At 36.2% G+C, this 25,920-nt stretch overlaps 2 protein-coding genes across 3 annotated transcripts; both read right to left on the bottom strand.

Moving 5' to 3' along the window:
* Positions 1-9,734: 9,734 nt before the first annotated feature.
* Positions 9,735-10,157, bottom strand: LOC125472234. The gene has a single exon (XM_048573428.1). The coding sequence runs from the start codon at positions 10,155-10,157 to the stop codon at positions 9,735-9,737; it is 423 nt and encodes a 140-aa protein (XP_048429385.1).
* A 1,956-nt stretch (positions 10,158-12,113) lies between these two features.
* LOC103952267 (FAD synthase) lies at positions 12,114-21,455 on the bottom strand. Of its 2 annotated transcripts, none has more exons than XM_048573456.1 (17): positions 21,077-21,455; positions 20,739-20,846; positions 19,645-19,690; positions 17,931-18,088; positions 17,677-17,794; positions 17,481-17,563; positions 16,973-17,032; positions 16,550-16,807; positions 15,894-15,990; positions 15,676-15,726; positions 15,477-15,557; positions 15,173-15,244; positions 14,902-14,964; positions 14,573-14,746; positions 12,938-12,995; positions 12,800-12,852; positions 12,114-12,716 (listed from the first exon to the last, which is right to left on the bottom strand). In XM_048573456.1, the coding sequence occupies exons 2-17, from the start codon at positions 20,837-20,839 to the stop codon at positions 12,633-12,635; spliced, it is 1,557 nt and encodes a 518-aa protein (XP_048429413.1). In that variant the 5' UTR covers positions 20,840-20,846; positions 21,077-21,455; the 3' UTR covers positions 12,114-12,632. The 2 variants fall into 2 exon arrangements, with proteins under 2 accessions (XP_048429413.1, XP_009362107.2); XM_009363832.3 differs by having other exon boundaries at positions 14,573-14,725; positions 21,077-21,452.
* Between the last annotated feature and the right edge of the window lie 4,465 nt (positions 21,456-25,920).

The raw sequence follows: 25,920 nt of genomic DNA, 5'->3' as shown, positions 1-25,920 counted from the left end.
AACAAATACATAACGAATATAAATTGATTGATTTTAAGCCATTTGATTCGGGTCTTTAAATCAAATAGCACCACCCACTATTTTTGGCAAATTCCATATCCCTCATCGGAATTCGAGAGTTTTGGAGGAAACTCTTAGTAGGGTATGGGAGGCTCACTATTACCAAGCCCACCTCACGATGATACGATATCGGCTAGCATTAATAATAATGAGAGAGTACGCTTACTCATTTGCATCTCTTGCAAGTACCCATCTTATTTGGCCTCTAGAGAATGTTGCCTCACAATGATATGATATCGGCGCCATTGCACTTAGTTAAGTTATTCCCACCATGCTTAGTTCATGAAGGGGTTCAAGAATAGCCTCACAATGATATGATATTGGCCATCCTCGTTGCCTACACTCACCTCATCATATGCGTATAGACTCCTCCTGAGTGTAAGCATGCACTTTGTACTCCCCCATGATAGGGTGAAGCCGGTGTACAAGTCACAAACGATTGGAGCCTACCACGGTGGAAGGCCACGAAGAGATATTCAAAGCATCTCTCGCTTATCAACTTAATATTGATTTGGTTGAGGGTTTTTAGGTCTCATCACATATAAACATACATTTTAATCTAATTAAAACATTTTGGTCCTATTACAACTATTGGTCCATATGATTGATTTAGTAGTATATAATACTCCCACTATGCTTTTAAAACGGTTTTTAAAGCAAGACTATATGGTACTACTAACATAAGATTTGCATTCATTGATGGACTATATAGTTGCCTTAGGGCCTTAGGATGACTATGAACCTTTGATTAGATCCAACACGAGCCTTGTGTTGAATCTCGGTCTAGGGATGGTGATTAATTTTAGTTACGCGTTTAATCACATTAAGGTGTGTTGTCTTATTGGGCGTTGGACCCAACTACTCCAATTTCATGCATATCGAATAAAACAAGAAAGGAGTACTTCAAAGTAAATAAGAGCTTATGCTCTTTTACAACAATTGATCAAATCAAATTACTTTAAAGTAAAGAAGAGCTTATGCTCTTTTACAACAATTGATCATATCAAATTACAACCAAAATTTAATCTACACATTCCCATGGTTCAAACAAATTTGAAACGGCCTTTCACATAGCTCAATTATAGTAGGCTTAGGTTCATAATCACCCTTTCTTTAATTAATTAACGCTTTAACTAATTAAACTTGAATGCAACATTTTCATTTGGTTTTTGTATCCATAGAATTGATTTAAATGGAGCTAAATGAAATGAAAATCCAATTCTCATTTAAAGAGACAAAACAATTTTTGTTCTCTACCTAATTTGGGCCAAAATGCTATGACCTCAACTTGTTTGGGCCATAGTGCAATTAACCTTAACTTTTGGGCTATTTTGCAAAAACTTAAACTTTTGGGGTCACTTTGTAAAAACACAAAAGTCCACTACTTCATGTAATTACAACTAGAACCCAAAAATTTCCACAAAAGCTAAAACTTCATTAAAGGAGCAAAACAATTTGTCCTTTTAGTGATTTTGGACCTTTACGTAAAAACGTAAACTTTTGGGTCAAAGTACAAATACACAAAAGTATCAAAACTTTATGTAATTGCATAAAAGCCCCACAAGGACCCTAATTGAGTAGGGTGGCCGGCCATTTGAAACAAAGTATATAAAAAATTTCAAAGTTTTGTAAGTAGGGTGTGTGAAATGGAATAAATCATTACACACCTACCCACTAAAATTTCTTTAATTTTTCAAAACAAATATCTAAGATATTTAAACATAAGAAATATTTCAAAACAAAAACTTTATGAAATAAATCAAAACTTTGAATCAAAATACCAAACCTTTTGTTCTTGGCAAGAACATATCAAGAACAATGAAGAACATCCATGAAAACCCATAAGAGCTCCATGAACATTCTTCACCCAAAAACATACCAAAACCACTCAAACTTAAGGGAAATAACATACAACCATACTAGGGTACATAGGGGTTCCAAAAGTCACTTTAAAACACTTTTAACAAGTCAAACAAGAACCCAAAAATCCACCCTTTGGATTTGGCCGAATTTCCCCAAAAACATGGCACCAAATTTTAGCTCCAAAATTCATGCTCATATGAACTACATCTACAACATTTGAGATGGTAAATTTTCTAACAAAATTTACATTCAAAGAAGCAAGAATAAAGCTTGTAACAATTACAACATTCAAATCACAAACTATGAACTACAAAACCCAAAAGGATTCACCAACTACTAGACTTAGGCTCTTGATACCACTTGAAGGAAGATTTGTGAAAAACAAGTTCATTTGAGCAACATCAACAACATGCAATTAACAATTAAAAGGCGGAATCATGTTTATATGCACTCAAAAACAAAACTTAACCCATGAACTTCAAAGCCTAGTAGATAGGTGAACCAAGACTCAACTCAAAACAAAGTGAGTTGAGAAATCAATACCTTTGTAGATTCCTCTTTGCATAAGCAAAGGCTAATCACCCAAAGAGAGGGCCTTCATTCCTTGCATCTTAGATCCATGGATTTGGATGGATGAAAAGGTTTCTCCAAGTTCCCAAAATTGAGAACCTCTAAGTCTCCACACCAAGGCATATTGTAGAAGAAATGAGTGACCTTGAGGAAGTAAGATTGCTAGATGTTTTCCTCAAGGGTGGCCGGCCTCTTTGAGAGCAAAGGGAGGTTTGTGTTCTCATCTTTACTCCTAAGAAAACCCTAAGGATGAAATGGCTATAAAGATGTCTTTATACCACCTCACAATGGAGTGGCAAACTTGCAATTAAGCCAAGTTCACTACCCTCCTCTAAATGGCCGGCCATATGGGATTTATTGGGCTATTTGGGCCTTTGTGAATCATTATTCATTAAGTTGTCATACAACTTAAGTCAATGGACTTGACGTTCGAAGCCCATTGGGCCTTAAGGTCCAAAACTATCCCGAGGTCTTTTAACGAACTTATTCGTTTGATTAATAATCATATTAATTAATCCTTGCCATAAACAATTAAACCATTTAATTATTCTTACTCATCTCCGTTGAATCTTCAATCTCTACCTTACACGGTGTACGATCCATTAGGTTCCTTTTAGCGAGGCAGTGGGCGATTCAAACTCTTTCAAATCGATTGTGAATTGAAACTTACTTTCAATTCTCCCGTTAGTGATAATACACTTTTAGGGCTTCCACAAACCATGGTTGACGCCTAGCAGCATGTCATGGTTACCCAAGCTAATTAGAAGAGGTGGAGAACCTATTCAGTTTTAGGATTACAAATGCAATACGGTCTTTCTCTAATACAATACTCTTGACCACATTGTTTGGTTTGATAGTTTATTCATGTCTACTATCCAATGTGAGTCTTGTGCTTATATGATTACCTTGAATGTGATTTGGAACACATTCCTAAATCTCATTCATACTTTGGCCAAAGATTCTTAATCATATCATAGAGTATTCTCCCTCAAACAGTTTGAAGGTTAGAGATCCCTTGTTGCGCATTCACTTGCCTCCATGGCTAAGTGGCTTAACCCCAACGATGCCGTGGACACCCTCCTGATGGAGTGACTTTGACATAATCAAAGATTAAGGACCTAACCACAAGACAACTGTGATGCCTCAGGTCAAAAGACTAATTTGCATTATCCCAACCATGAGTTCTCATGTGACATGAATATGAGAACTCTTCGTTGATCGTGTTCAGTGAACTCATTCTCTATTGAGCACCTACGTACTTGTCTTGATGTCACACACACCAATGACTCGAGACTAGTCACTCTCCCTGAGAGAAGACATAGCACGTACTGATCTTAACGGACTGTCAATGCCCAATTGACAATCCTATGATCGGGAACGTTTAGGATGTGTCAACGAAAGAATGGTCTCATGAATCTAACTTCTTTAGATCGCATTCTTCCAATCACATATTCCTTGGACTTATCGTTTAAGCATATAACATTTATATGAGACGGCTCAAACAATAATCTTTGCCCTTTACATTTAAACTACATTAGTTTGAAATGTCCGTAAAGTATCATCATATGATTGGTTTTAGGGCACATTTCCAACACACAAGGGATAAGGTTTCTAGAATATGAGTTATGTATTTAAATGTATAACTAATCCCTTCTAAATAGCTAGAATTAAGGCACAAACTGATTTGAATAAGATAAGATAGGATAATGCTAGATTTAGGAAAGGATAGGTTTGTTAGGATAGGATAAGATATGGTTAGATAATGTTCCTTATTTCTTGCTCTTTCCTTATCTTCTTTATATTTGAACTTGTTTGTCCAAAGTCATAGCATATTCCTAGCCTCTCTTGACTTCAATTTCATCCATCCACCTTGCTCCATATGCAAGCTATCCATAATAAGCCCAAAACTGCTCTTAAAGGCTCAAAATTGCCTTTTCTTGCCAACTTTGTCATTATGACCTACAAGCACACGAAAATAGCTTAAAACAGTATAATAAGTAGTAATTAGTTAACTAAATGCAAGGAAACAACATAACTAAGTAGTATAAATATGCTCCTATCAATTCTCCACCCTATTACCCTCACTATGGCCACTACCACCTTCACCATGTCTGCCACCATTATCCCCACCTCCCAACCACCATTTTCACAACCATCCCTCACAACCCTTCATTAATACAACCATCACAACAGCACCTATATCCATTCCCTCCACCATTGCCCTTCATCCCGTTATTTCCACCACCTATATCCCATATGACACACCCTGGCTAGTATAGGTTGCAAAATATCATACTACATATAAGTTTGCAAAATATCATACTACGTATAGTTTGCAAAAAATAAGGGTTTAATAAAACCTTTGCTTCAATAAAATATTAACCCCTTGCTATAAAACCTGTATAGTTTGCAAAATATCATACTATGTATTAGGGTAAATTACATTCTGCACCCTCAACTTTGGGTCATATAACAAATTCATACCTCATTTTTTGAACATTGCAATGTCATACATCAATTTACGAATTCGTTTCAATGTTAGACCTTTGATAGTCAATCTATTAAATTGACCGTTAAGTGATGACATGGCAATGATAAGTAGCATAAATTTGATGACATGGCCATCAATTTTGTACTTTGTTGAATAATAAAACAAACAAAAAAGTTTAATTATTAATAATATTACCACAAATTAATTAATTAAAAAATAAAAAACAAGTGCAGACTTTCCCATTCCCAAACACCCCATCTTCCCCAACAAACCTATCCCTCTCCAGCCTCCATTGCATGGGCCACGGGATTCATCCAGCCAAAAACACCACCCCCTATCGAATAATCTACACTACATCACTAATGTTCTTCCACTGCATCTTTGCACCACAACGTCGGCATCACCATATAAAATGACAAGCTCAAGGTTGTGTTGCAGATGAGCCTCGATGAATGGGTATACAACCAACCATCAAAAAACCCAATTGAAGAATCTGATGTCTACTTCTCCAATTTCCATTCTTTCCAATTATTTTTGTGATTTGATTTGGTTTTTTGGGTTGGGTGTGTATTGATTTGGAGGAATTGTAGCTTTCGTTTAATTTGGGGAAGAAGACGGGAGTACCTTTCTTAGATGGAATATAAGGCTTTATATAGGCTAGCCTAAGGACCCCTTAATCTCACGTGAAAAGAACTGACTCCACTAATCCCTACTATCAAGGGATTCGCTGAGTCAAAATCTCCCTCTTATCTGTCAACTAGAGTCATGCTCTTAGTGGAATGTAATCAACTAGAGTCATGCATGTAGTGGGTTGTTTGACTAATTCACATCTTAACTAATTACCAATATCAATAACTAAATATTAATGACTAATATGTGGGCCACCTTAAGTGAAAATATTTGAACGTTGTTAACATTCTCCCACTTGGTCCAAATATTAACATTAGAATGATATAGACATGAATGGATAGATAGCTTGATCGAAACTTCCCAGATAGACAATGACAAGAAATATAACCCAACAGAAAAACTCAAACACGAATCATGGCGGTCAAGACTCAAAAACCATGCCCTTCCCTTCCATGTATTACAATGTCTGAAACTCTCTGTTTGAGTCCTTTGTGAACAACTTTAACTTGATATTCTTGGTCCTTCTTTATCAATTCCATTGAATTGATAAAAAAAACCTTATTGTGCACAAAATTAAAACACTTTATTGACTTCAAAATACTTAAATACAAAGCTCAACAATTAATTACAAAGATGATTCAATGATTCCCATATTACCCTTAGTCATGGGGTCTGCTATCATTTGTTGAGTGCTTATATGTTCGATAGAAATTTCACCATTTCTAACATGTCTTTTGACAACCAAAACCTTGATGTCAATATGCTTATTGTGGCTTCCACTTTTATTGTTCTTTGGGAAACAAACTACAGCCATATTATCACAATAAATCTTCAAAGGCCTTGCAATACTATCAACGTTCTTTAAACCTGTGATAAAATTCCTTGTCCAATTTGCATGCGCAGAAGCTTCAAAAACAGCGATGTATTCTGCTTCCATGGTAGACGAAGCAACTAAAGTTTGCTTGGCGCTCCTCCAAGACACAGCTCCTCCAGCAAGGAGATAAATGTATCCTGAAGTAGACATTCTTGAGTCTACACAACCAGTGAAGTTCGAGTCTGAATAACCAACTACTTCCAAAATGTCGAAGTGTTTGTATGTAAGCCTATATTCCTTGGTTCCTTGTAAATATCTCATGACTTTCTTAGCAGCCTTCCAATGCTCCAAACCTAGATTACTTTGGTATCTACCCAACATTCCAACTGCAAATCCTATATCAGGTCTTGTACACACTTGTGCGTACATTAGGCTGCCAACAGCTAAAGCATAGGGTATATTCCTTATTTGTTCTCGCTCCAAATCATTCCGTGGACATTGGTTAAGACTGAACTTATCTCCTTTGACAATGGGTGCAATACTAAGCGAACAATCTTTCATCTTAAATCTTTCCAAAACCTTTTCAATGTAGGACTTTTGAGATAGGCTTAATGTTCGTAGAGATCTATCTCTGTGAATCTCTATGCCAATGACATAGGAGGCTTCACCCATATCCTTCATATTAAAATTTTGTGAAAGAAAATGTTTCGTCTAATGCATTAAACCGAAGTCACTGCTTGCAAGCAAAATATCATCCACATACAAAACTAAAATTATAAATTTACTCCCACTAATTTTAAGGTATACACATTCATCGACAATATTAGCCTCAAAACCATAAGAGGTAACTACATTGTCAAACTTTAAATACCATTGGTGGGAGGCCTGTTTCAGTCCATATATGGATTTTCTTAATTTGCAAACTAAATGACTTTTCTTTTCGTCAAAGAAACCTTCTGGTTATTTCATGTATACCTCTTCTTCAAGATCTCCATTCAAGAACGCTGTTTTCACATCCATTTGATGTAACTCTAAATCAAATTGAGCTACTAAAGCCATGACTATTCTAAATGAATCCTTCTTTGAGACCGGAGAGAAGGTCTCATGGTATTGATGCCTTCCTTTTGAGTAAAACCCTTAGCTACAAGTCTTGCCTTATATCGTTCGATACTACCTGATGCATTCCTTTTGGTCTTATAAACCCATTTGCATCCAATAGTTGAATGCCCATTAGGTAGTTCAACGACCTCCCAAACTTGATTTTTAGTCATAGATTCCATTTCATCTTGCATGGCATTATACCAAATATTAGAATTTGGTCCATTCATGGCTTGGGAAAACGTGCAGGGATCATTTAGTGGTCCAACATCATAATCAGACTCTTGTAGGAGTACAACATAGTCGCTAGAAATGGCAGGCTTCTTTATTCTTGCGGATTTTCTTATAACTACTCCATGATCTTCAATTTGTTCATTTTGAGGAGTAAGTTCTTCGTGACCTTGTTCTTCATGAAGTGGTTCCACTTGAACATGTTGTATTTCAGGAGTATCAATTGAATGATTTTCTTGAAAAACAACCAATCCTTCTTCTTTATAAGAAAGCTCACAGAAAGCTCATTAGCCTCATTAATTTCCTCAATTTCCATATTACGAGGCAATTCACTCCCACTAAGCTCATGATCTTCAAGACATTTAGCATTTCTAGCTTCAACAATTCTAGGTATGTGTGAAAGACAAAAGAATTTGAATCCCTTTGCATTAGGTGGATAGCCTATGAAAAAACCACTTACTGTCCTTGAGTCAAGTTTCTTTAATTGTGGATTATAAAGTCTCACTTCAACTGGACAGCCCCATATGTGTAAGTGTCTCAAGCTAGGTTTCCATCCATTCCAAATTTCAAACGGTGTTTTAGGAACGGCTTGAGATGGAACCCTATTTAAAACATACACAGCAGTCTTTAAGGCCTCACTCCACATGGATATAGGGAGACTTGAATTGCTAATCATGCTCCTTACCATGTCCATAAGTGTACGGTTCCTTCTTTCGGCCACAGCATTTTGTTGTGGTGTGCCTGGCATTGTATATTGTGCAACAATACCCTCTTCTTCAAGGAACTTAGCAAATGGACCTGGCATTTGTCCTTTTTCTGTGTACCTTCCATAAAATTCTCCACCCCTATCAGACCTTACAATTTATTTTTTCTCTCCTTTTGTTTCTCTACCTCCACTTTATATGTTTTAAAAGCACTTAGTGCTTCAGCCTTATCATTTAAAAGGTAAAGATACATAAAGCGAGAATGATCATCTATAAATGAGATGAAATATTTTTGACCATTTAGACATAGAGTGGGAAAAGGTCCACAAAGATCAGTATGTATGATCTCAAGTAACTCCGAACTCCTTTTGGCACCTTTAGAGGACTTGTCAGTTTGTTTTCCCTTAATGCAATCTCTACAAGTCCCATAATCAGTAAAATCTAAAGTCATCAAGACTCCATCATTTACTAATCTCTTGATTCTCTCTATGGAGATATGACCTACTATTTTATGCCAAAGCTTTGAGGAGTTTTCATTAATAATACATCTTTTAGAACCAACATTGTCAGCCATTGTTGAAAGATTACAATCATGCGTGGGGTCTAAATTCATTTTAAATAAACCATCTGATAAAACACCATCACCAATATTCAAACCATTCTTAAATAAACTTATTATTGGATTGTCAAAACCAACCTTAAAATTACAAAGTACCAACTTTGAAACTGAAATTAAATTTCTAGAAAAAGATGGAACATAAAAGACATTTTTCAAATCTAAATTAAAACCAGATGCTAATTTTATTCTAAAAGTCCCCACTACTTCAACACTGGAGCACATCCGATTTCCTGAGTAGATGTATTGCTCATTGCCACTCTGCTTCCTGTGGTTTAGGAACCCCTGCATGAAATTGGTAATGTAAATTGAAGCACCAGAGTCAATCCACCATGTATTACTAGGAGCCTCAACAAAATAAGATTCATGACACACATAAGCAAATAAAGTACCTTTCTTTTCCAGCCATTTAATGTACTTGCCGCATTCCTTCTTCTTGTGTCCCTTCTTGTTGCAGAAGAAGCATGCATCCTTGTCGGCAAAACACTTCATCGGTTTCTTTCCTTTCACCTTAGGAAAACGCTTGCCCTTCTTGGCACCTTCATGCTCGTTAACTACCAGATGAGCAGTTTCCAATTTCTCAAGTTTCAATCTCTCTTCCTCTTGAACACACATGGTCAGAAGTTCATTGGAAGACCATTTTTCCTTATGTGTGTTTTAAGAAATCTTGAATGGTCCATACTCAAGAGTGAGAGAATTGAGAATGAAATTGACCAAGAATGACTTAGAAATCTCTATCTCTAAGGACTTAAGTTGAGCTGTAATGTCCCTCATTTCCATAATGTGCTCACGCACACTCTTGGAATTGTCGTGCTTCATGCCTGAAAGTTTCTGCATCAGGGTACCAGCAAGTGCCTTATCAGATTTCACAAATTGTTCTTCAATGGCTTTCATGAAATCTGTCACCTTATCACATTCTGGGATTAAACCCCGAATGCTCTTGCTCACACTGGATTTGATGAGCATCAAACTTAGGCGATTAGATCGCTCCCACTGCTCATACATAGCCTTGCCTTCTTGAGTGCTTGATTCCGTGGGCATGGGTGGTTCATCTCCATAGAGAGCAAGGTCGAGATCCATGCACCCCAAAGCCAACAGGACTTATCAGAAAAATTATCACCACACAACATTGGAACACGAGATGAATCAAAAGAGATAACTGCAAACCAAAGAAAAACAAATAAATCATGCTTTTGAAATGTAAATTCACACCTTCCTCTGGGCAGAGGTTGTTTAACACAAGAATTTACATATGCTTTAAGGTAATCAAGACATCAAAACCAAAAAATCTATACCTGTGGGAATAGGAAAACTAATACTTATATGTCTAGATTGCCATTTTGCTTTTCACTAATATTAAATAATTACTTCCTGCGGGTAGAGTAGTTATTTAGATTACTGTAATTTGTAGATGCTCATTCCTCATTCCTTACGTGATTAAATCACGCACTTTATAGACTTAAGATGTTGCGGCTAATCTTAAATCAACATGAAGCTATTATATATGTATCAACTTACTGAGTACAGATGCAAAGAAACTCATAACATACATGGATATAGCATTAACTTATTGTCTTCATTAATAATGAAATAAAACTCATAGTATGAATAGATTAAACAAGTTTGAACCCTTAAGCACGTTCAAGCAATATCACTTCGTGTCTTGGGTCTGAATTGTGAACAATATGTACTGAAGGTGGCTCTGATACCACATGTTATCAGTTTTAGTAATCACATTCAGCGCAGCAACATGTAACATATAATTCGAACTAACCTCCAGCCATGATTGACCAACAGCGGGTTTTCAGCAACACAGCAATATTGAGAGCTCCTGTAACTCTAGTTTAAGTGATCTTCTAGCCTGTAGCCACTCGTGAGTACCTTTTTTTGATGGAATATAAGGCTTTATATAGGCTAGCCTAGGGACCCCTTAATCTCACGTGAAAAGAAACTGACTCCACTAATCCCTCCAATTAAGGGATTCACTGAGTCAAAATCTCCCTCTTATCTATCAACTAGAGTCATGCTCTTAGTGGAATGTAATCAACTAAAGTCATGCATGCAGTGGGTTGTTTGACTAATTCATATCTTAACTAATTACCAATATCAGTAACTAAATAACATCTCAAATATAATAACACATAATATCAAATGCTCATCAACATGTGCAGACATACAAGTTCGTGCAGAGAGATTCTGACATGAAACATGTTGGTTGTAATAATGATCTACGCTTGAGTACCACATACACGTGAAGTTGGTGCTAAGTTCATCACATTTAAGAGATAGTTGCCTAATGCAGACTAATACAGGTTGGCACTTAATGAATCCAATGCGAGTGTATCGATGTGATGTGAACATATATTGCCGAACAAGTACAAATCACTAGTATAGGAATGTATGATGAGCATATAAAATATGTATGATCATGCCATGATAGATTCATAAAACTTAGGAATATGATAGTACTTCTAAAGATAAGTGTAATCATGACATGATGTAGAAAAATACTTTAAACAAAGCATTTTTGAAAACTATACAAATATAATGCACTTGAAAATAAAATTCAAATTATGAAGGACGAGATTACCGATAACAATTGCTCCTGGGCTTGTATACAGATCCATTAGAAAAACTCCATTAAAACAATTGAATTTGAAGAAACGAAGTATGGAAACAGAATCAATATGTAGAAATATCCTAAGAAGGGTTGTATAGTCCATTCCATAAAAAATCATCAATCAACGTTGACCGATCAATGGTTAGAGTCGCAAAATTAAGCCAGTCCAAGCCACGTGGAATACTCTAATCCGAATACAAAAACAGGTTGGATCCCTGAGTTATCTTTTGAATTTATTGTCTTGAAGATTCCTCCCCCTTTTTGAAACTCACCCAATCAAAGTCAAGTAAAATACATAATTTTATTTTCAATCCTTAAATAAGAAAACGAAAACCATTTGTTACAGGGTTGACAAACACAAGAATCACAACAAAGAACATGCACAGTAGCATAAATTCTTCACGATAAAAACACCCTAAACAATGTCAACATTTTATTTGTACAATTAGCAGTCAAACAGGCAATAAAAGTATTCATACGACACTAACATAAGTGACATCGTTAGATTCATGTCAAATGAACCTAAATAAGTTAATTTGTTAGTTTTATATTGGATTTGTGTGATTGACCAAGATAAAGCCAACAAGTGATCGAAAAGAACCGTCCCGTCGATCACCTCAAATAGAATTGTAAACTGACTTAGATTGCATCCGGTGCGGAGTTTGTTTGTCCTTAATCATTAGTTAAACATTTCCCCAATTTCATAGGGAGGGGGGGCTTTGCCCAGTTACCCGCATCTATAATGTTGTAATGTTTTCCTTCTTCTCATCTTGCTCCCCTTCCAAATTCCACTTCAATGATCTCCTTGTTCCATTCAAATATACTGAGAGGGTTCTGCTTGTTCCATCATCATTTTCGTACAAGAGAGGCCGGTTCAAGTGCAGGATAACTCAGCATTTTGAAGCATCAGAAGACCAGTTGAACAACCGCTGCCATCAACTTGAGTCCATTTCTACGAAAGCCCCCGGATGGAACTTCTTGCGCAATGCCTCTATGGCTGATTGAATTCGATCTTGGTTCTGCAACAAAATTAGTCAATCAGTTATAGTCATTCAAACAACTTATATGTATATGCATAATACCTCAAGAAATGTTCTAGTACCTTGCCCTCAAAATAGATTATAAGAGGCTCCTTCCTTGATTTGCGACGACAACCTTTGTATTTTCCATGGAAGATCACTATCAGAATTCATGTATGGTATCATGTCCTAGAGATCTAAAGTTTTCAAAGGGCACTCACCAATGTAAAGGTCTGAAAATTCCAGGCAAAGTTTTGACAGAGGTTGAGCAATTTCTACCTGCATTTTTCACCCAATAAAAAAAGAGATGACTACCACACAATTAGCAATACATCAAAATTAGTAATACATCAATTTTGTTATGCATACCCAATTAATTGCATGCTTAGAAATTCCAGAATTTCTAAGAAAATGTGACCTTCTCAATTACCCAACTCAGTACTTTCATGACTAACATTCAGAAAAATGGATACGGTATCCTTCTGATAGTGGACTACATACACAAAGACAACAGACCACTTATATCTCCTGGCATAAGTACTATAAGCTCGTCTGGTGCCTAGGATTTAATTACTCTCTACATTCAAATGTATGTTGAAGAAAGAAATGAAGAAATTTTGACCTAGTTGAAGGTAGAAGATGAATTAGTCATGAAGGAAAGTTATCCCTTCCAATCCCTGTTACCCATAAATGGTAGGATAGCAACACCTAATAGCTTACCGTTCTAGCCACCTCTAACATTATTTTTTACTTAAACATACCTTGAATTTTTTTAGTTATCCAATCATAGGCACCAAACGAGCCTATATTCCCCCTAATGATTCATCTCATGTACCTTTATGGTAAAAAATAGGCCAAGCACAGAGTACAAGAATGATCATTCCAACTTATGCACATAGGGGTGAAGTGATTCACACAAAGAGGATTATGCATAAGATGTTAGAAGTTAAAATGGAAGCTACACTAAGACCATTTGCAACCGAAGGGTCTAGAGGGCCAGAGGGCCGAAAATAGCTCGAAAACCATTTCCAACTGAGGGCTAGGATAGAGGGCTCGTGGGCCCCACGGAATCTAAAAGGGCCAAAGGGCTGAATCCTTACAGCCAGCCAGCCAGCCCCAGGCTGGCCAAAAATTCTAGCATTCCTGTCGGTTATATCCGATAAGAATTCTAGGCCAAATTTCAAATGCAACGGCTAGCTGATGGCAGCTAGTCGCTATTTTTTATTTTTATTTTTTTTTACACAATTTTTTTCCTATAACTTCTATTTTACAAAATTTGTTTTATATTTTTTTCTAAATTATATTTTTTTTCCTATAACTTCTATTTTACAAAATTTGTTTCATATTTTTTTTTAAATTCTATTTTTTTCCTAGCTGAGGTCACTTAGCTGTTGGATTTGAATTTAAGTTGTAGTTTTTAAATAATAAATTATGTTTGGCCCTCAGTTGGAGACGGTTTTTTGTGACAAGGCTAAAACAAGCCCTATGGCCCTTTGGCCCTCGGTTGGAGATGGAGGCAAATATGGCCCTGTACTATTCATTAAAATATTAATATCTTGGAGGGTCAAAGGGCTAAAACGAGCCCTCTAGCCAGCCCTCGGTTGAAGATGGCCTAACGAACTAGCAGGGATTGCAGGATGCTGTTTAAGGGGTGGTAAAGCTTTACAAGTCTTGCATGCTAATGTTGTGAGATTGTCAGTGTGGACCACCATGGCTTATTGTTTAAACGTGTGCTTCCATTTAACAGTCTAGTAACTAACAAGAGGTCGTCTGGAAAAAAACAAGAAGTGTGTTGTGTACGCACACCCAAATTTTCAAGACTTAATTGAAGATATATGGAATACAGAATTACTTACATCTGTAAGGTTTGTTGTCAAGTGCCTAGATACAAATGGTTGCAACGTTGCTAGCGCACCGTCAGATATCATTAGTTCAATTAGACAGTTCCACTCCTCATCCAGCTCCAAGACATTTGTTGCCGTAAGGATTATTACATTTTTACACTTGATCTGAAAGAGTATCATTTGAGTCTGTATATAATTAGTACGTTACTGATCGGATGTATATATACACACAAATCACTCAAGAGGGCACTTTTAGATTATTCCCAGTAACGATATCACAAATTCTAGCTAACAGAACATACAAAGAGAAAAACTTCATATGTGACCTTTCAAACACATACCAAAGGGACGATCAGCTTTTCATGATGCAATAGTTCAGTGATACCTTCAGGCAACAGAGCCATCTGAGAAGGCAAAAGCAAGAATACAATCAAATTCATGCTGTGAACTGTGAAGCTTCTAGCACAATAAGGTATGTAAATAACTATTTATGGGAACATACTAATAGTACACAGAAAGTAACAACCAACAGAAATGAGAAAAAAAAAAAAAATGCACAATGAGATCATGATACATTGCATTAAGTATAAGAAACTCTTGACATCCAAGTACCTCATTCCGGTCACCAGTGCATTGATCACCTATAAGATGCCTCAGATATTCTTCAAATTCTTCATCAGGAGCCTAAACGATGAAGATTCACCAACCTCAATATTGTTAGAGGCTTAGAGAAAAACTAAAAATTTTCGACAAATTAGGACATCTCAATGATATTCCTATGGACTCCATTTTACAAGTCCATGAAGGTTGAAGGGTTAATACAGATTTCCCTTTTTTTCCAAAAATGAAATACTAATAGATTCGTTAACATATCACTCTCTATGTGCTTTAGAAAGCTCAGTCAAAATAAACATACCAGACGAACCGCGAAAGCCTTTGCAACACCAGCCAAAGTGACATCTGAGTGCAGTGGGCCAACCCCTCCATACATAAATACCTACATAGCAATGTCAAATAACATTGGCTAGAGATTAGAACAAAAAGGGAAATATCCCTCAATCCATTTCATAATTAAAAACCACCTAAGAACTCTCAAACAGATTGTAAAGATTTACCATATCATTAGTTGATTGGCGTCGCTCGACTTCTTCGGCCACAGCATCTATCTGTTACCAAGAGAATGTCGTGGAAATGAAAATGTAAGGTGATTTGAGTAAATGTTTCAGTTTCCATGCATAACTGCACATCCATTATTGCAGTTACATATATTGATATATAGGTAACTGAACTAGGCGAACTATGTTTAACAAATTATATTGCAATGGTAACTCACATCATTCCGAACAACAACAGTTTGTGATACCGACCAGCCAATAGAATGGAGCTTTTTACACAGTGAAGGCCTTAATTGATCCTCAACAGTGCCAAACCTGAGCTATCAAACAGATAAAGAAAAGAATAAACTTCAGTAATAACATTAGGTTAAGGTACAGAAGATACTATGACATCTAAACCGTGAATTTTACCTTTCCTTCATGTTTTGAAGTTATGTAATATTTAATACTACGTCAGTTTTCTACACATGACTGTTTATATTTTCCTTTGCATAAGCGATAATTAAAAAATATAAGAAAAATAATGATCATGAACAGGGACATGATGACTAATAAAGTTAACTCGACGTGCTAAATTAAATTTCATTAGGGCCTAAACACAATTTTGAAAAATTTAGTAATCGTTCAGCCTTAAACTGTGAGATAATGAAAGGCTACTGAAAACAAAAGAGAATAGTTGAACAAACTGGTTTGTACTGATTCTGTTAACTACTGAAAATCCAACAAAGCGCCTGAAACTTTTTAATAAGTAATCACTGATCATCGATATCATGGCGCAACCAATGGAATACAGGATTTCATATTATCATGGCGCAACCATACTATTATGGATATTGATTGGAACAAAAGAATGTAGTACCAACGAAGGACTTACAGAATCTCATCCCCCACAGCAATGGCTGAGGCCATGAGTAGGCCACTCTTATGTAAGCCCACACCATCAAGGCCATTGATAGCAGCAGGCTTATTCCCATGAACTGAAGGAGGAAGTTTTTTAACCCTCCCGGCTCTCTCTAATCTTCCATCAGAAAGTAAATACGCAGGTCTAAATACTTCTCTGTTTTCAGATGAATTGTTAATGCTCAATAATGCATTTGGAACTGTGTCATGTATGCTTCCAATTGAAGTATAACTGTGAAAACGAAATAACATGTCAATTTCATTGAATATGACTAAACAAGTATAACAGAAGAGTACAATCAAATGAAACGTTATGATGTCTGCATCAGGAACCAACTCAAAATATGGTGAGCATTGAAAAAAGTCAAGCATCAAAGCAACAGTTCAAGCCACATACCCTTGATCATAAAGACTGCAGTACTGCAATTTGCAAGTTAAGAGAAAGGCCCACACATCTCTGCAATGAAACACATGGAAGTCAAACCCTACGAACGTACAAGAGTTTTGAATTTGGATAAAGACGAAGCCTCCTGTTGGTCTAATGCAATGAGTAACTAAATTCTATAGCTTAGAATTTACTTCAGTTTAGAATTTAGATCAAATGCACTTCTAACTCGCACTTAATTGTCATATTTAAGCATATAATTCAGATCATATGACATTATAAAGCCTCATGTTGCATTAAATCAGTAGTTACCTGATACCTAATACTAGAATTATCTTCTTGTGTCTTATCCAGGGCTTTGTGTGTTGTTTCTCAATAAGTGGAAATTTTGTATATAGATAACTCATTTTTCTTTCTTTAAAGGAGAAAAGCACTATAAAGGCAATGTTGCTTCTAACAGACCTTTCCATATGCAAAAAAAAAAGAAAACAGATGAGAAAGCTAAAGGTGCGAAACATACCTGTATGACCAATCCAATATAGGATTCACCCTCATGAAGGGTGGCCATCCAACTGAACTAGGAGAGAATTGATCTTGACCAACCTGTGAGTCACAAGAGTTAAGGCATCTTTGTAGGAAACATCTGCAGAATAATCTGACTACAAAAGATATATGTTCAATATGATTGTATATTTGGGATACAGAAAATCAATTACCGCAGTAGGATCACCGATTCGGACACCAAGGAAAATAGCTTTGATTGGTTTTGATTTAAGTAAATCCTCCAAACCAGACTTGAAATCAGAGCGGATGATATCCAGTTGCAAACCATAGCTGCTTAAAAAATAATATGTTACTAGAAGGCTACATCTCGAACCTTTAAATCTATCCTAAAACTAGAACTTATGATCCTCAATGACATTTTAAGACATAAGTAAACAATGAGAGTAAAACGGGAAGCATCTCTCACGTAGTGGCTGCATCATAAGTAAACGAGTTGATTTCAGGGAAAGCAGATGGGCTCTCAAAATATATCGTTCGCATAGGAAAATCTTTCACATCCTCGTTAGAACAGCTTTGCTCCCCTTTATGCAAATAGTAGCCAGCCCTGAGTAGGTGCAACAAAACCTACACAACCAAGTTACTAATACTTGTTAGGTTTTTCCATCCCATGGTCTATAAGGAATTTTAGTCTTCGAGGATTAAATTGTTTTCCCAATTGGAGTTAGTTCCTCAACTGGAGTAGGATTTATAACTAGATTCCAATTGGGATTAATAATCCTTATTGAAGAAGACCTTTATTATGTCTATATAAAGGGGCTATTGTACTAGTTTTGAATGGAAGGGAGCAAAACAATATTTTGTATACCACTCAAGCGATTAGAGTGAGAGAATATTGTAAAGTGTGTGCGAGAGAAAAGAAAAAAGATAGTGTATTTCTTGTTCTTGTTCTTTCAGGTTTTTCGTCAAGTCCTAGTTCTAGAGATTTGGCAAGATTATTGGTTGTACTTATTATTGATATAGTGAAAGATTGTTGTTGCTATCCCATGGACATAGGCGCATATTGCTGAACCACGTAAATTCTTGGTGTTATTTATCTTGGTTATTTGTTTTTCGATTTCCGGAGTTTGTTCTATTTTTCCCATTCTTAAAAGCGATATTCTCAACAAGTGTTATCAGAGCCAGGTTTGGCTGATATCTGTTTAGAATGGAGGGTGCAATTATGATGAAACTCACCCGCTCCAACCGGGTTACATGGAAATCAAGAGGAGGACATGATTTACTGAAGGTGTTAAGAGCAAGCCAGCAAGTATGTCTGATGCTGATTGGACCATGATGAAGATAAGCGATGTTTTCTGGCAAAGAAGTCTACAATTGCCTTTGCCAATGATGATGGTAATTCTGATCAGGGGGAGCCTGGTCAACAGAAGTTGGGTCAAGTGAATTTTGGTCAAGAGATGTTCGATCACATGGAGTCTGGTCATGGGTATTGCGATCAGAGGGAGCCTGGTCAAGAGAAGCAATCCTATTTTTTGGTATACCTTCCTCATGGTCTGGAGGGGGAGATTGTTAGGTTTTTCATTCCATGATAAGTTATCCTAAGTCTATAAGGAATTATAGTCTTAAGCGGATTAAATTGTTTTCCCAATTGGAGTTGTTTACCTAATTGGAGTTAGTTTCTCAACTGGAGTAGGATTTATAACTAGATTCCAATTAGGATTAATAATCCTTATTGAAGAAGACCTTTATTATGTCTACATAAATGGGCTATTGTACTATTTTTGAATGGAAGGGAGCAAAACAATATTTTGTATACCACTCAAGGGATTAGAGTGAGAGAATATTGTAAAGTGTGTGCGAGAGACAAGAAAAGAGATAATGTATTTCTTGTTCTTGTTCTTTCAGGTTTTTCGTCAAGTCCTAGTTCTAGAGATTTGGCAAGATTATTGACTGTACTCATTATTGATATAGTGAAAGACTGTCGTTGTTGTCCTGTGGACGTAGGCACATATTGCCGAACCACGTAAATTCTTGGTGTTATTTATCTTGGTTATTTGTTTTTCGATTTCCAGAGTTTGTTCTATTTTTCCCATTCTTGAACACAATATTCTCAACAATATTATCAATGACAAATATAGCAACTGAGAAAAATGGATAACCAATAAAATCACTTGCAAACTTACAGTTGAATCCTTTCCCCCATTGAAGCTGAAGGCAACCTCTTCAATACTGTTGATGAAAACAATTTAGTACTTGCATATAGACTATAGAGAGTGACTGTTCAAATCTCAATGTTTCAAAAGTTGAGTTTAAGTGTGAAAATTCGAACTCTAAGGTATATGGAGAGCAGGAGCACCTCAAGTGCATATATTTATTTTATTATTTTCCAATGCTGTTTGATTCAAATGTATACATTAATTAGTGATATTCATCCCTTAATCTCCTAATAATGGTTGAACAATTTTAATCCATTTGATATGGGATTTCTTTCCAGATAAGGTTGCAAGATATTCAAAATTTCACAAAGAAATTTGCAAGCGTAGTCTGATTCATAGTGCCCAGACCGCCAGCAACACATGGTGTATACATCCAAAGGTTCTTAAACGGATAGCGACAAACCAGGCAATAACCGACAAGGAGAAGCAGAGTAACATTTACTAAGAATCAAATCCATCGCTTAGATTCGAATAATTATTTTACTAGATACTTCCGCACATCAATATCCAAGTACTTGCTTCTACCTTTAATTAAAATCAAAACAGTATCAGTAATCAACTAACCAACTTATTTGTTTTTTTCCTTTTATTATATTGCAGGTTTAGAGCACCTGACAGAAATAGCATTACATAATACAGAGTTAAACATGTTAAAATTTCAGAAACAACGGTCTGGCAACTGCATTGAGTTGAAGATGAAAGATGCACGGGGAGGAGACGAAAGGAGCAGAAATATTGTTACAAAGTAATTGATACAGAGTTTTGAGCTCAACCCATTTAATTTCTGAGAAAATGTAGTAAAAATAAACCAAAAAAACGGTTTCTATAAGTTTCATTAACACCTGAACCTACTTATAACTACTTGTTTCAGTTCAAAAGTCCTACATATTTCTTAAAATCTACAGAACCCAAAGCAACAATTCAAAAACCCATCTCCTTGTCTAATCCCCATAAATAAAAAATAAAAAAACCACAGCATTCAGTTCACAAAAATTGCAGAAGCTCGAAAATTCACCAAAAACAAACAATGCCCAGAAGGGAACAAACAAAGAAGAACTTACGAGTAGAGCGCAAGAGCTCTCTGAATAACATAGATAGCATTGTTGTACTTGGTCTTCAGCCTTCGATCATCACACTCTTTGATTGCCTTGTCAATCTCCATCTCCGCTCTGCAAAATATAACAAAAAACACAAAACCCAGTACAAATTCATCAAACACTCAATTAAACGAGCAAATGGGTTTCACAGATTCAACAAAATTTGACTTTTTTCCTGGAAAACCAACCAAATGGGTGCTCTCAAATCCCAGAAATTCGACCTCTTTAACAAAAATCAGCATAAGGGTTTGCAGAAATTAACCAAAATTTGCGGTCTTTGCTTAGCAATCAAGAAATCTCACCCGAATATACCAGTCTTCAGAGAAATCGAAGTCTTGGAGGAGGGAGCTGGCTATGGAGTTGAAGGTCGAATGGGAGTAAATTGATTGAATATCCGAAGGAGTTTTGAATCAAAACGAAATTGGGTTTTGGGAGTATTACGGGTTGGATGGATGCCACAAGTCGTTTATCTGCGAACGGGTTTTGGTTTTGGTTTTTGGGTTGGTCTACTTGGAATTTGCGACCGTGATATCAAAGCGATGGGCTCTTCCAGTTGAAACCGAAATCGGCGAAGCGGATCGGCACGTTACAGTAATTATATGTCGACAAAATTGTTTAAAGGTTGGCAAAATTGTAAAGAGACAAATTTTATTTTTGAGAGGCATGGAAAAACGTGAAATAAGTGAACCTGTAGTTTTAAACCTCACAAGTTGTTGTGTGTATGTGATGAAGTGAAATAAAATCACTATGGCATAAATATAGACATAGTCTACGAATGTAAGCGCAATCACATTTCTATAATTACAGTGTTATTTTAAATGTGAGATTTATAGCCTGTGAAAACTGCATATTACTTGAGATTTAAAGTTTTTATATCTCTCGCGAAGCAATTTCATAAATAATAGAGAATGCCATGAAATTCTTATCCAAAGATTTCAAGTAAATGGCATAAAGCTCAAAATATGTACTCAATAACTGCTATAAATAAATTTGGTATAAATTACCTCAACGAGTACCTTTGTTAGTTCGAACTAAATTATATTGTTGCAACATACCTTTAAAAGAGTTAAAGAGTTTTAGCATGACTCTTGAAGAGCCTATAAGGCTATTTGCATATATGGTTAATATTTATCATGGAGTTTATACCACTCCTAGTTTATTTTAAATCCTCAAATTGATTTTGTATTTATTTGTTCTTAGCAGGAACACAAGTGGTTGTTGTCAACTCCTGATTAACTTCTGCACTTCTTCAAACTTACTATCATTAGGGGGAGACAAGTGTAGTTGTCCATTAGGGAGAGTCGACAATATGCTATAAATAGACATATACGTGCATTGTGCTCTTTTCCCTTCGACTAGGTTTTTATCACACTGGGATTTTCCTGTCAAGGTTTTAACGAGGCAACATTATGTGCATCCAACACCATATCAATATTTCATCATTAGGGTGCCCAATTTTTCTCCTTTGCTTAGGTTTTTTCCCATTGGGTTTTCCAAGCAAGGTTTTATCGAGGCAACTACTATTGATTTGTGAACATCAAGGGGCAGTGTTATAAGTAATACTACTACGTGGCTTTTCACATTCTAGGTCAATATGTAATATCTTAATAGTTGAATACCTTTCTATGTAAATTCTACGCCTATAAATAGGCACTCTAATAAGAAGGAAAGAGATCTTGATTCTTCTCCACTTTCTCTCTTGTGTCTCTCTGTTCTCTATTTTCTCTATACTTTAATTCCAACATTCTCTACATTGTATTCCCGCAAACCAATTTACGACAGCGAGTAATAAATTAATTGTGAATTCGTTATTTTTAGGATTTGAACAGATTTCTGAATTACAAAGGGGAAAGAATTAGACTGTAGTATGATTTTTAATTCATTATTTTTAGAAATGGAAATGAGTTTACGAACTATCAAAACCTGAGAAAGTGTTTACAAATCTGTAGACTTGGACTCAATCAAGTAGACTAGAACTATGTGCTCTCATCCCTTTAGATCAAATTAATAATTTTTATTTTACAAACTCGACTTGAATTCACATTTTTGTTATACTAGAGAACGAAAATGCTAGCAAATAAAAAGTTTAATTTCTTTTTAGTTTTATGAAGGCCCTCTTCATTACTTGTTCACGAATAAAAAACTATAATTTTTCATTTGATTTTTTTTTTTTTTAAAGGAGACCTGGGGACTTTGCAACCACCCTTCCTTCCGCCCCAAAAACCATTTTTTCTGCTTCCTCTCACCCCGATTTGGTCACTGTTCATGAACACGTTAATTCTTGTGTTTTTGGGAATTTCAAGCTTGTAGGAAGCTTGGTGAGGTCCTTAGGAGGCTCGGGGTGGTTCATTTGAAGGTTTTGGACGTCGAGATCGTGAGTTACAAGCTTGGCCGGAGTTGGTGGTGTTTTCCCGGCGAGATTCCGTGGATTTTAGTGCTTGAAAGTGGTATGGATTTGTTCCTCTTGTTGTAAGCTTCATTTTGGTACCAATTTTGTGAAATTTGGTTGAAAAACGAAGAAGATACAAGATTTTAAAGTTTTTTCCGATTTTCCGGCGCCGGCGACTGCGTCGGAGCTTTGCCGGAGAAGATGACGGAATATTCCGTCAGTTTGGACGGAATATTCCGTCAGTTTGGAAGGAATATTCCTAACAGCGTTAACGGAATCCGTCAAAGTTAACGGAATATTCCTGACGGCGTTAACTGACGCCGTCAGTGTGCCAGGCACGTGCCTTGGCCGGCGCGTGTGGCGTCGAAAAATTATTTTAAAAATATAGAGATGTTCCTGAGGTTGATTAGATCACGTTGGTGTATTCATACGCCCCATTTGAGCATTGTATGAGAAGTTATTTCGTGATATTGGTTATGTGCTTTGAAATTAACGTTTTTATAGTTGTTTCGCATATAGGTGAGACCTATCCCGAGGACGAGTGCGGTCACTAAAGGCAAGGGGGTTACGACCTTCTACATACCAGTGAGTGGGCTTTTGGTTTTCCGTATATACCTACATACTTATACTTTTCCCAGAAAGTGAAACGAAACGTTTATACGTTTATACACCATGCTTATTGTTTGCCATTTATTTACGCATTATTATTAGTCGCATATGTTTATATGTTTGGTGCTGCGGACGCACAGGTAAGTGGCAGGTGAGTTATGATTTATGTTTATATTCAGTAGTGATTTGAGATGCATAGAGAGCTCATAACCTGCACCCCGGTGTTAGTGCTCCCGCCCAGAGCTGGGCACAGTCCTTCACGTGATGTTCACCTCCCGCACCACACGCTCATCTTGGATACAAATTAGGTGCACAGTCCTGTCGTACAAACCACTTTAGGTGGTTTCGACTCGTAGGTGACCCGCGATTATTCGCCCAGCCTTCACGTGATCGTAGCACTTGAGCGTACTTATATTACACCCAGTCATGTCGTACAAACTACTTTAGGTGGTTCCGACTCGTGTTCAAGTATAGTTACTGAGATGGAGATTTGAGCTCTAGATTTAGCCGTACAGGTCACGTTAGGTGACTCTGGCTGACAGATTACATGGCATTGATTTGACATTACCTGAGCACTTGCATTTTATTTCGAGGCTTTTGGCATGGCATATTTCTGAGCATGACTTATATATATGTATATTATGTTTTATGGGAAGTATACAGGTTTTACGGTGAAGGGTTAGAATCTTGTTTATGAAATGGTTTTTGAAAAGCCTTGTTTTTACCCACTCACACTTTTTGTTTTGCGCCCCTCTTTAAAGGAGACCGGCTGGTGACTTCACATGCAATCCACCCTTCCGGAGACCGGAAAAACTCATAAAGGCATAGTTTCTCCCTGACCACCATCGTGCAATTCACCAGCGTCAGGAATCGAAGGCAATTTATTTGTAATATTGAGACTCGTACTTGTCTTAAAAGCTCTCTCTCTTAGACTATCTCTAACTCTTGGGTTAAAACGTAAAATTTTAGCTCAGAAAATTTAGGTTTTAACTCAGAAACTGTTTTTCTACTTTAACCCTTCTGGCCTAAAATTTTAGTCTCATATTATTAAACAATGAATTTAGGCTATTGTTTAAAAAACAAAAAAAAAATTATGTGGACTATCCTAAATTAATTTTATGAACATTTTAACCTAAAAATATTTAAATTCTGAAAAATATTGAAAAATCACTAAATCGACACATGAAACTCATTAAACACCATAGAAGAATACGAAACACATGATAGAAATGTATAAACACAAAACACATGGAACACACAAAACACATATGAAACACATACAAAACGCATGATAAAGATATATAACACACCAAACACATGAAACACACGAAACACGTACCAAATACATATAAAACACATGAAACACAAACCTACACACATGAAACACAAACCTTCAATCATCCTCTATACAAGCATAGGTTGAATATCTAACCATCACACAACATATTCACCAATCATCCAAATTTCGTAGTTTTTTTTTTCCCTTCAAAATCATCAATATCTTATCAACGGGTGATAGAAAAAGGCATAGTTTCGCAATGCAGATGACACAATACCAAGCAAGCCCGCAAAACCTTTTTATTTTAATACATGCCAATGGCACCATCTTCGCTAATAGAAACTCATGTCAAGCATAAAAGCAACATCTTCCTCAAATGACCAATTACGACCTCTAATATGATCTTTTGCCATGTTGAAAATTTTGAATATTGGAAGAAATGGTCTTGGAAGATGGTGAAAAGAAAAATTGAAAGAATTATAGAAGAAAAGTGAGTTTTATGTGGATGCTTGAACAAATACATAGGTATTTATAGAGTTTTTGGGTGAATTTTGAGTTAAATAATTTTTTTAGAATTATTTTAGTCATTAGATTTAAATTTAGACCGTTAAATCTTTTTTTTTTTACCGTTATTTAATTATATTTGATCTCATCCATTGAATTCAATAAATATAAATTATATTCGATCTTTTTTTGGGCAAGAAATCGTGTGCGGGCCGTGCGTGCGTCTTAGCTTGATGAGTCCAGTTCACTTCTCTTGTTCCAGACTCACATTGGGCTCCACTAATTTTGGGCTAAATCTTGTCCAGAATTTGGGTTTTTTTGAGTTCTAACACTTAGCCCCATTTTAGCACAAGAGTTGGAATGAA

The sequence above is a fragment of a genome, unplaced genomic scaffold (assembly GCF_019419815.1).
Source record: "Pyrus x bretschneideri cultivar Hongxiangsu unplaced genomic scaffold, Pyrus_bretschneideri_v1 Contig68, whole genome shotgun sequence".
NCBI lineage: Eukaryota > Viridiplantae > Streptophyta > Magnoliopsida > Rosales > Rosaceae > Pyrus > Pyrus x bretschneideri.
The sequence above is the reverse complement of the archived record's forward strand: the minus strand, read 5'-3'. Positions and strand labels throughout refer to the sequence as shown.